Source organism: Colobus angolensis, unplaced genomic scaffold, assembly GCF_000951035.1.
Source record: "Colobus angolensis palliatus isolate OR3802 unplaced genomic scaffold, Cang.pa_1.0 Scaffold280, whole genome shotgun sequence".
Classification (NCBI taxonomy): Eukaryota; Metazoa; Chordata; class Mammalia; order Primates; family Cercopithecidae; genus Colobus; species Colobus angolensis.
In genome coordinates, this window is record NW_012116044.1 from 537511 (window position 1) to 550245 (window position 12735).

A 12735-nucleotide genomic window follows, 5' to 3' on the forward strand; every position below is an offset into this window, starting at 1 on the left:
AAAATCAGAGATCCTGGGCAATATAGTATGGATAAGTTTTACGTAAGAAAACATGGAACTAAACTTACAAAAAAAAGACCTTGGTCCTTCCTCAAAATATTGGCAAATGAATATATAAGTTTAAGTTAAAATGCAATTTTCAAGGTATACATATTTTCTCTTTTTATGATTTACCCCTTAACTTATCTTTTTTGATTAATCAACCATCTACCAGTCCAGACTGTGTCAGACAGTAGGTCTTCTCCTGATTATAAAAGCAACATAGTAAGTGATGATGTGAATCCAAGATAACGCAGAGTACTCCCAACCTAAGAATAACCTGAAAGCAGGACCTCTGTCATCAGACAGAAGAAATAAGGGGAAGATAGGATTTCTTAGTGCCAGACCTGGCAGAACAGGTAAATGCTATGACATTTCTGGGGTTTAGAATAAAAGTCAAAGAGGAGACTTGGGGTCTGAATAGGAAAGTTTCTCAAAGGGCTGATGAGAAAAAGCAGGAGATTATCAACAACGGATTATTATTTCTAAGCCTAAACTATTACTTGCCTCATTAGCAGGATGACTTTTTACACCAAAACAAGATGAACAAATTTGAAACCAATCTAAAAAATAACCTCAACTGTGTAACATTTTTATCCCTATATTTTCTTTTTTTTTTTTTTTTTTTAAGACAGAGTCTCGCTCTGTCGCCCGCGCTGGAGTGCAGTGGCCGGATCTCAGCTCACTGCAAGCTCCGCCTCCCGGGTTTACGCCATTCTCCTGCCTCAGCCTCCCGAGTAGCTGGGACTACAGGCGCCCGCCACCTCGCCTGGCTAGTTTTTGTGTTTTTTAGTAGAGACGGGGTTTCACCATGTTAGCCAGGATGGTCTCGATCTCCTGACCTCGTGATCCGCCCGTCTCGGCCTCCCAAAGTGCTGGGATTACAGGCTTGAGCCACCGCGCCCGGCCTATCCCTATATTTTCTAAATGATATACTTTACCTGTGCTTCAAACCACTTGTATTTTCTGAACTGCAGTTAAAGTTAGGATTGGGAGGTACCACTAGTAGAGAAATTAGACCAAAAAAAAAAAAGAGTTGACACTTGAGTTGTGAACTCTTTTATTTTCTTTAAGTGTAATAGCCTCAGTATGTCCTATATGAGGCAGGATAGGGAAGCCCTGGATTGAAGAACACTAGTTCATGAAAAGGAAAGATTCAATTTATGCCAGAATGCTTCTCTATGTAACTTTATAGCTTGGCATAAATTAGCTTAATTACATTTAAAATTTGTGAACTAAAATTACTTTTATCTGGTATTTCTTCTTATACAGGCAGCCCTTGAGTGGGTAGAGTGAAACTGCTACTTTTTTCCTTTTGCTTAAGGTTATTTCTGATACTGTCCTAACAATATGAAGTTTATTCCTAAAATCTTAGTATTTTAAGACAACAGATTCACTTATATTAACCAAACATATAAATATTGCTCCCATAAAGTATCATTATATGTTATAAACTAAGGCAAAATATTTAATACTTTAGATACTTATAATAATATTTTAAAGTATAATGAAAAAGTAATTTATTATCCTGCTTAAAGGCAAGAGTCTATTATTCAAACACAAGAGAAGTCTGGAGAAGATTCTGATAACATCAAAATAGCAATATTTTAAACCAAACACAAGATTTTAATATATTTTCACTTAATAAAATTCAAACCATCTGTCATCTCTATAATAATTTGACAAATAATAAGCATATATAGTCTTTTTTAATGAACTTACCTGATCAAATCGTAGAACAGGTTCATTTGCATTATCAAAACTATACACTTCCACCATTCCGTCATCTCTCCCAACAAGTAAATCTTTAACCCCATCACCCACAATGTCAAAGCTGTCAATACACAAAATACCTTTAAAAAGAGATATGTGATAAGTTATTAAGAAGACTAATAGTTATAGTCAAGTATATGACAAGTAAGAATGAAAATAACACATATTCCGACTGAGAATGTTGAGTAAAAATCTTTGAGCAAAATCGAATGCTCTTCTCTTGTCCATCCACATTCATCTATTTCCAGGTCTTTAAATATAATCTGTGTGAGAACGGCCCCTACATTTATATCTCCCTCCAGCTCTGGCCAAAGCTCCAGACTGATACATTCAATTTGGTATCTTCTCATAGACATCTGCATCTTAAACTTTCCATACCCCAAACAAAACTCTTTATTCCCCTTTTTACCATACCCCCTCAATACTGCTCCTCCCTCTGTCTTCCCCCATCTCCATAAATTATTCTACCTAGCTGCTTAGACAAAAATTCTGGGCTACATCTCTGATTTCTTTTTTTCTCACCACCCCTCATATCAAAACCACTAGCAAATTCCATCTTCTCTACCTCCACAATATATACTGAAATTGTCTCCTTTAGGTTTCCAGCTACTGATAGCCTAGACTAAGCTAGCCTAGACTAGAATAAATTATAATAACTCTTCCAACTGGTCTCCATGCTTCCAAGTTTGACCTGCTTCCTCCCGCCCCCTCCAATCCATCCTCCAAACAGTGTCCTTTGTTTTGTTTAGGTTTAGTAAATTAAATGTCACACTCCCACTGACAATTTTCTAATGACTTCCTACAGCACCTAGATTAAAATTCAAACTGTTTTCCAAGGCTTACATAGTTTGGCTCTACTCTACCTCTCTGACTCCATCTCCTGCCATGTTAACGCATTTAGCCAAACTGACCTTCCTACTGTTCCTCAAATGAATCAAATCTACCTCCACCTCAAATCTTTCGCACTTACTTTTTCCTATTCCTGAAACATTTCTTTCCCCGCAAATCTTCATATTGCTAACTCTTTTTCTTATCTATCGGATCTCAGTTCAAATTTCACCTCTTCTAAGAGGCTATCTTTGACAACCTGGTCTAAAAGTGACCCTCCTCCTTCTATCATCACTCTCCAATACACTGCACTGTTTTATTTTCTTCAGGTGACTAGGTAAAGCTGTCTTACGTATTTATTTGTTTTTACTCTGTCTCTCCTAGTAAGTATTTGTTGAAGGAATAAATGAATATATGAACATCCTGAACATACACATAGGCATCTCACTATCTACCAAATTAGTTATAAATTCTTAGAAAGTTATAAATTCCTTAGAAAACAGGAATATTCTCTGACCCACTGCACTTCTTCTTTGCTTCATAACAAAGACTCCTAGATTCCAATTAATTCTGTACTTCAGACAACTAAATTACCTCAGACAACTAAAATCCAATTAAAACTGGATATTAGCATAAAACGATATTAGCCTGTAAAAACGTATCAATACCAAATTACTATAAGCATTTCTTACTTTAAAAAAATTATGCCAATAGTATAACAGACCTGACAAATAAACAAATAGTAGATAAATCAAGGTGTGAATTGCTAAGTCTGCTATGTAGTATAAATAAAATAGAATTATATAATTTAAGATACTTAATAATCATTGACACCTCAGAATCTGAACTACATGAAAAGCATACCTCCCCTCTTTTTCTCATTTCGAATTTCCCACTTGTGTATTGGTTTGGATGTAGTAATCTGAATAAGCCCAAGTTTTCCATCTGATGTCCCAAACAAAAGGTCTTCTCCAGAGTCACCTAGTTATAATTAAAGTCAACATATTATATTTCTCCTCCTACAATTAGTAATCTCTTTAAAATTAAAATATTGTTATGTAAAAATCTCATTTAAAAAATATTACAAAAAGACATAAAACTTAATTTTTGAGAATGGTTATTATATATTCACTCAATTTTATAGTTATAAGAGATAAGACATTTCCCCATTATCTAATTTTAAGATGAAGAAATTAGGTTGGGTGCCATGGTTCATGCCTGTAATCCCAGAACTTTGGGAGGCTAAGGTGAGAGGATCATTTGAGCCCAGGAGTTCCAGACAAACCTGAGCAACATGGCAAAACCCTGTCTCTATAAAAAATACCAAAAAGCTAGCTGGGCATGGTGATGTGTGCCTGTAGTACTAGGGAGGCTGAGGCGGGAGGATCCCTTGAGCCTGGGAGGTCAAGGCTGTGGTAAGCCGAGATTGTACCACTGCACTCCAGCCTGGGAGACAGAGTGAGAGCCTGCCCCCCAGCCCCCCAAAAACAAAAAAAATGGAGAATTAAAAGTTCAATAACTCGTGCTGTTAGTTACTGGCAAGATCTCAGAAAGACAACTGTCTCATTTCTAGTTTATGTCCTTTCTACAATTTCCCATTTTCACTTAATATTAAAACACATAGTTGATTTGTGAAAAATAAAATCCTGATTACCGCCATTTCCACTGTGTAGTGCTAAGACAGTAGGGGGGCCAGGAACTTCAATTTCATACATCACATCAGATCCCTGAAGGAAAAGAAATATTTAAAAACTGAAACAGAATACAGACTGAAAATAATAGAGGCATTCATGAATAACATCAATATTCAAATACAGTACTCTCAGTAACATCTAGAATAAAACTACTTTAAAAATTAGGTTATGAATACAACTTGCATTTGTTAGCAATTTTGCATATATCAACTGATTTGAACACATATATATACACACATATATATATACGTATATATATACACACATATATATACGTATATATATACACACTATATATATACACACACACATATATACACACACACACACACATATATAATGTAAAAGACCATGGAGAAAACATTTAAAATATTGTCTACCCTTAATACATTTTAAATACGTTGTTTGCCTGAAAACTTGACACTGGTAGATTTTCCTATCAAGTCTCCAGGAACAAATTATTCCCTTTGTCCTCTCTAGGTTAACTGGAGGGCTTTAACTTGGAATACATCCAAATATTTTAATAGACACAAAGTTACTTCCTAAGGAAAATGTTGGCCTTGCCTTTGGGTATTCCCAAAATCTGCTCCAGTTAGAGGCAGAATGACCTGCTACTTAGATAAAAAAAACAAGTTAGGTCCTTTTATATTTCTCAGTTTTTCAATTTTGCTACTTGTAATGCTTGTCATTTTGGGCACAGTATTTGTGATGCTGTTAAAGAATGAGTTAGAAGAACTTATACTCACATGGAAAAAATATCCATGATCTAGAATTCAAAGAAAACACAATTTGCAAAATGGGCCGGGCATGGTGGCTCACGCCTGTAATCCCAGCACTTTGGGAGACTGAGGCGGGTGGATCATCAGGTCAGGAGTTCGAGACCAGCCTGACCAACATGGTGAAAACCTGTCTCTACTAAAAATACAAAAAAATTAGCCAGGCATGGCAGTGCGCACCTGTAATCCTAGCTATTCAGGAGGCTGAGGGAGGAGAATCGCTTGAACCCAGGAGGCAGAGGTTGCAGTGAGCCGAGATTGCGCCACTACTCCAGCCTGGGTGACAGAGCAAGACTCTGTCTCAAAAAAGAAAAGAAAAGAAAACACAATTTGCAAAATTATAGTAAATATGGTATGACATTTTTGTTTTTTTTTGTTTTTTGAGATGGAATCTCACTCTGTTGCCCAGGCTGAAATGCAATGGTGTAATCTCAGCTCGCTGCAACCTCCACCTTCTGGGTTCAAGTGATTCTCCTGTCTCAGTTGCCCGAGTAGCTGGATTACAGCTGCAGGCCACCATGCCTGGCTAAGTTTTGTATTTTTAGTAGAGACAAAGTTTTGCCATGTTGGCCAGGTTGGTCTTGAACTCCTGACCTCAGGTGATCCATCTGCCTCAGCCTCCCACAGTGCTGGGATTACAGGCGCGATCCACCACACCGGGCCTAAAAAAGTTTAATGTTTATTTAGAAAACATAAGAAAGCCATATGCTTCATCTTTTTTTTTTTTTTTTTGAGCCAGGATCTGGTTCTGTCATACAGGCTGGAGTGCAGTTCAGTGGTGTGATCATAGCTCACTGCAGCCTCGACCTCCCAGGCTCAAGTGATGTTCCCACCTCCGCCTCCTGAGTAGCTGGGACTACTGGCATGCACCACCATGCCCAGCTAAACTTTTTTTTTAAGAGATGGGGGTCTCACTATGTTGCCCAGGCTGGTCTTGAATTCCTGGACTCAAGTGATCTTCCAACCTTGGCCTCCCAAAGTGCTGGGGTAATAGGCCTGAGCCACTGTGCCCAGCCTGCTTTATCTTTTATTTAAAATATCATTTTAAAATTTACAGTTTTCTACACATAACTATATAAACACAAAAGAATATACACAAAACTGTTAAAAAGAGGCAACCTCTGGAGTAATGGATTATTCATAGAGATAGATGGGGAGTGAGAAAAAAGTATGCAGTGCAGAGGGAAAGACTTCAATTTATTTTCTACAGATCTTTAGTAATTTTTTTAAAAAAGTAATAAGCATATGGCTCTCTTGTCAAACAAAGCAGAATCCTAGAATTCAGTCAATTTCTAATTGAATGCTAAACAGCTCCTGTTAAAAGCCTTGTTCAAAATAATTCATATTTAAAAGCACAGGCTATGGGGGAAATTAATCATTCATAACTCTAAAATGAATCTTTCTTTTTTTCCTTTTTTTTATTTTTATTTTTTTGAGATGGAATCTCCCTCTGTTGCCCAGGCTGGAGTGCAGTGGTGCAATTTCAGCTCACTGCACAACCTCTGCCTCCTGGGTTCGAGTGCTCTCGTGCTTCAGCCTCCTTCCTTCTGAGTAACTGGGATTACAGGGGTGTGCTACTGCACCCGGCTAATTTTGTATCTTTAGTAGAGATGGGGTTTCACCATGTTGGCCAGGCTGGTCTCAACTCCTGGCCTCAAATGATCCTCCTGTCTCAGCCTCCCAAAGTGCTGGGATTACAGGTTTGAGCCACCATACCAAGCCTAAAATGAACCTTTAACATGACTTTGTCCCTTGGGGGTAAAAACCTCATAGACTCACTGGATCTTTCCTTCTACAAAAGCGCTGATGCCAAGAAATGGCCATCTGTCTATGGAATTTCAAAGAGTGAGATAGCCTGTGCTGGCATGGACTTAACAGCTAAACTTTTTCATCAACTGCACCAACTATTACCAGCCTGTTTCTGATCCAGTTCATCTATCTGTTATATGCTATTTACATTTAAATATTATTTTAAGCATCCTATAGAGTGTGTGTGTGTGTGTTTGTGTGTGTGCATGCATTTTATTGAAAGCCACTCTCAAGAAGATATAGTGGTAACTATTATTACTCACAACAGTGACCTGAAGCAGTTGTTTTAGTCAATCGTGGTTTTTACCAGAAATATAAGGACATCAAAACGATTTTTCCCTCTATCACTCATTTACTTATCCAACAAATATTTACTGATTGCTTATTCCATATACTTCCATAAATGTTGGATAAACTCAAGTTACATAAAACCCTCCCCCCAGCCCAATTTCTTCCTTTAATTTGATTTTTTGGGGAAGAGAAAGGTGATGGAAGAAGAAAACAAAACAAAAAGGCAGGCAAAGGTTATCTGTAGTCAAAGTACTCCATTCTGATAATAGTTCAGAAATTGTGGATGGTGAGGCAAAAAATATCCCTTTTCTTCCAAATATGCTTCTCTAAAAACTTACAAAAGAACACATTTGACTCAAGTTAAAAAAATTAATGTGTCAAATTATTTAAAAATTGTTTCCATATATTTATATAAGCACTTAAAACAGTAATCACTACAGTTATTTATCTCAAGTACATAATGTTCATCAATATTCTTTCACATAAATTATAAAAAATTACAAAAACACAAATAACAGCAACCTGTAAAACTCTGAGCACTCTGTCCTGGCAGGCCAATACAGGTGTGATACGAGATAATCTTTCCACTGGAAGGCAGATAACATCATTGATTTTATCCCCAGAAAGGTAATAATGTTGGTCTTTGCAGTCACAATAATGGTTATAGATGTAACTTGCACTGAGAAAGAGGTCTGAGCCAGATATGTGCCTGAGAACATTAAAATAGTAATTTTTAAAAATAAGCACAGGTACTGAATTTTTTTCAGAGATAAAAACAGAACAATTTACACAGTTTACTAACATTTTATTATAGACTTAGAGAACACAGTTTTTAAAACTTTCTCCTACTTAATTTCTAGTCTTTTTGGTATAACACTGTTTTTGATTTTGAAAGCTGAAAATGAGGATGCTAAGGCCTCAGGCTTCCCAATAAAACTGAGCTCAGAAAAATGGAAAACAAAGACAAGATAATGATAATTTAACTGTCTATATCCAAAGGCAATTAATACGTCAAAAAATGACGTCTTTGTGTACTATGTGCCAAGTACTATCTTAAGCGATTTTTATGTATTAGATCAATTAATCATCATAACTCTATAAAATAGGGACCATTATTATTCCTTTTTACAGGTGAATAATAAAATGTTAAATAACTTGCCTAATGGCACCTAATTATTAAGTAGTAGATTAGACTGCAACTCAGTTTTTTGCTCTAGAGTTAGCTTTCTTACCAGCACACTAATTTGCCTGAAAAAATCTATTTTAAGTGACTCTACCTCAAACTAAATGATAAACAGCAGAAAAAAAAAGATTTCATTAGAACTTTATTTTGAAAAGAGAAATGAAAACAAGTTCATTTCAAATTACACTTAACAAAATTTAGTCAATAGTCATAACTACGTTCTAATTCTTAGACTAAATCAAGTTTTCACTTGGGTGAGCTAAAATGGCTTGACAAAAATTTATATGTAAGTGTGATATATTTTTCACTTCTAGATTGTTATTACCATATTTATCATAAAGAGAGTAATTTTATTTGAATGTTTCATGTATTCCTCTACCTCCAAGTTCTATTTAAAATTTTTTATATTAAAATTGTTATCTAAAGAGCTTATCCTATAATAATCATCCCTGATTTTCTCTTCTTCAGTTAAGTGGCCTCACTTTGTGGCTCTGCATATGATTGAATAGTCCTCTTACTATTTTTATCAACTTCATGAAATTCTCTCTGTTTTTCAAAAATTTAAATTCCATTTTGAAACCAATCTGTATTATATTTGCATTATATTGGCCAAAGTACTATTTAGCAATCACTATTGCTGACATGAGTGGGGATACACGGCAGCATTAAGCAGGAAAGGATGTGTAGTGACTAATGTTAAGTGGTCAGTTTCCTTACTGAGTATCTTCAAGTTATAACTTTTGTTTTCCTATAAAATCTTACAAATGTGGGGATTCAGATAATCAATTTTCAAAAACTGAGTAAAGAACTTTTCTATCCCATCTTTGCTACTCTAGTAAAAACATTTAAGAAACCATTTAAAGAGACTATTACTGAGAAACTCCGTATCTTTCTCACACTACTATCCATATACCTGTCCGAATGTAGAGTTATGCTATTAACACATTACTTTTAGTATTTCACAATTATCATTGGCCATGTCTATATACAACTGTATTTCAAAAGTGTTACTATTCTTGTTAAACCATTTGAAATTACATATTTCCACTTATCATTGTTTGTTATCTAATTTTACCAAACCAACATTTTACATCTCAAACATCAGGAGATACACTGTGCATTGTACAAAACTTTGGGCTGAATCAGTTGTTTCTAGCCTAAGCATCTGACTGATTATACAACTTGGCTGCACTAGATTCAAAGGAAGAACTTAAAAAATAAAAATAAAACCTACTCCTGGTTATTCTGATTCAGTAGGTATGAGGTGGGACAAGGAATTAAGTGTCCCAAGGGATTCTTCTAAGTAGCAAATTTAAGAAAGAGTGAATTAGATGAATTTTAAAGCCCTTTTCAGCTCCCTGTGATTCAAAAACTAAAATCTGAATTGCAAAATTTCACATCAGGAAGCCATTTAGGGAGCTATATTTCACTTAGAGTCTTACCTGATATACCTGAAATTATACCCTATTGGTAATCACTAACTTTGACAGCCTTTTAACATAACGATGCTACCTGAAAACCAAAATTAGCAAAAATAGCCAAGGAACATAAAGGTAAATATCTAGAGATTTATTTTCAATTTTTTCCCATACCCTGATAATGAATCAAAACTGAACCAAGTAGTCAAAAATGATTATATAAATACTATGAAGTTTTTTAAAACAAAATTTCAACAACCAATTTCATATTGATTGTAGGTCAAATTTAGTTTCTGACTAATAAAATACCTTTAGTTAATTTTATTTTCCAGAAAGCCTATTAAGGTATGATACTTAATCAGCTGGCTTACATCTATCCAAAATATTACATATAAGTATGTAAAAATACAAAAAGGAACAATAGACATACATAGCTTTAATGCTTTCAGTGAGGTTTGTTTCAAAAGAGAGGAACTGTTTTCCTCTTTTTGTGAAGGCTCTAATCTCAGATGCTGCAGCAATAAAAATTTTCTCCTGAGGTGTGTTGAGAACCCCTCCCAGTTCCAGTCTTGCAATCTTCGGCCCCGGTAAAGTCTTGAACACTGCCTGAAAAAAATCATTCATGAAAAAAGTACACAAATTATTGTGAGCATTTTTTCCTTTACAATACAAAATGTTATGATGTTAAATTTGCAAAATATTATAGTTCCACTATACAGAAATAATTTTAGATAATAATCTGTACACTTTAGTAGGTCTTTTCAGGTTTTTTGCTGTACTCAACTTTTAAATATATATTCCCACACATATTTGCATGATGTCATTGAAATCTAAATCCTTACAATTCAAAGTACAGTTCACTAAGCAGCAATGTTAGCATCACTAAATTCATTTAAAATGCAGATCAAATGAATGAGACTCTGTATTTTAACAAGATTCCCCAGCAAGTTCCTATGCATATTGAAGTTTTAGAGGCACTGGCTTAAACAATACTCCTATGAACAGGGAAGTCCATTTGGCAAATTCTTTAATGAGGTCCAATGAACATGTTTTTACACTTCAGTCATCTTTTAAAACTAATCTTTCCTGGTTTCTTTACAATTTTTATAAATTTTAATAGTAAAGGACTATAGAATTTACTGAAAATGTGAATGTATGACTTAATACCTATAATCATATATCTATTTAACTGAAAACAATATTCATTTCATTAATTTTTTCATGGTTATTTTCCATTTTATTATTTGCACCAGCTTCTTCTCCTCCACTTCCTCCCCATGACTTTATATACAGAGAATAAGATATCTGGGAGAATATGAATAATGGAAACACTGAGTTTCTGGTAGTTTTTATTCTCTTCATCTTTTTGGAAATTCCATATAGTATATAATGAATACCAGAATTCACATCTCAGACTCATCATTCTAAATTTCTAATTATGACCTGTAAATATGATAATATAACAGTAATAACTTCCTTGATTAGGTTAAATTAAGTGGCAAAGGTTGTAGGTTAGTTGCTTCCATGATTACATTATGCTACATAAGATTCTTTCTTAGCAGACTAGAGAAATTTCCTGCCGGCTTTGAAGAATTAGATTACCATGTTGTGAGAAGGACTGTGAGAGGACCACACAGCAAGAAATTGTAGAGACCTCAAGGAATTGAGAGCAGCCCCTGGTTTACAGATATTAATAAAGTGGGGACCTCAGTCCTGTAATAGCAAGGAATTGAATTCTGCAAACAACCACATGAGCTTGGAATAAGACCCCACACTCTAGAAAGGAACACAGCTTAGCTGACACCTGAATTGCAGCTATGTGAAACCTTGAGCACAAACTCCTGTGCTACAGAAACTGTTAGATAATAAATGCGTGTTGTGTTAAGGCCCTAAATTTGAGGTAATATATTACACAGCGTAGAAAAGTAACCCACAACCACAGGATGCCAAAGGTGCCTTACAACTAGCTAGCAAATGACTTTTGTGCTGCCTGCAGACTCATACCTCACATTAACTACTTCCCTCAGAACCCATTTTCCATTATCTGTATTTTAGGAAATTTTTAACCTAGTATATTCAATAAATAGTGCATTCTGTTTTAGAGAACTATTTTTCCCCTTCACAAGGCTATACTTACTCCTGCTTCTCCTTTCTTCATGCCAAAGCACATAACTACCCCATCATGATCCCCAATAACCACCTATAATAGATGGAAGAGAATCTAAAATTACTATTATTAATATTATGATCTAATAATTATATACAGGGAAAGCAAGATTCTTAATTTATAAATATTGACTTAATAGAGAACAGAAAATCTAGGAAAGACACCCCCACAAAAAATAATCCTCAAAAGAACAAGAGCCAAAAGAGAAGGATATGGAGAGTCATTAGAAAAGTAATTGGCCATAGATTTTGTTCCTATAATGTTAATAGGACAACAGAAATATGGTTTTTTTTTTTGTTTTTTTTTTTTTCAACTTTTATTGTAGGTTCTGGGAATCCACATGCAGGTTGTTATGAAGGTATACTTCCAGACAATGGATTATGGTCAGAAATGCCTACAAAGTAATTTTTTTTTCATAACTGGAGCATAAGAATATTTTAAGATTAACTTTTAAAACAGATTATCAAATAAAGTTGTGAGTGACATATTTAATAATTTTAAACACCTTTTTTAAAAGTAAAATTTTAATGTATGAAAATGTACACAAAATATTATAATGAATTATCATGTGCCCATCACCTAGTTTCAACAATTACCAACATGCAGACAATGAATTATTTTGAAATAAATATAGAGAGACATTTTAGCACTTCTTCCCAAAAGGAGATATCAAACAACCTTGGACCAGTTCCAGTCCATGGCCTGTTGGGTACCTGGTCACACAGCAAGAGGTGAGCAGCGGGAAAGCGATCATTTA

At 35.0% G+C, this 12735-nt stretch overlaps 1 protein-coding gene across 1 annotated transcript in view; it reads right to left on the bottom strand.

The window, feature by feature from the left end:
* The window catches only part of BBS7 (Bardet-Biedl syndrome 7), a 55071-nt gene that overhangs the window by 35127 nt on the left and 7209 nt on the right, over positions 1-12735 (bottom strand). The window contains exons 3-8 of the mRNA XM_011948611.1: positions 11949-12011; positions 10242-10417; positions 7733-7919; positions 4295-4367; positions 3505-3621; positions 1762-1892 (exon numbers count right to left, since the gene is read on the bottom strand). Of these exons, the coding sequence (XP_011804001.1) occupies positions 1762-1892; positions 3505-3621; positions 4295-4367; positions 7733-7919; positions 10242-10417; positions 11949-12011 (747 nt within the window). The remainder of the gene's footprint in view (positions 1-1761; positions 1893-3504; positions 3622-4294; positions 4368-7732; positions 7920-10241; positions 10418-11948; positions 12012-12735) is intronic.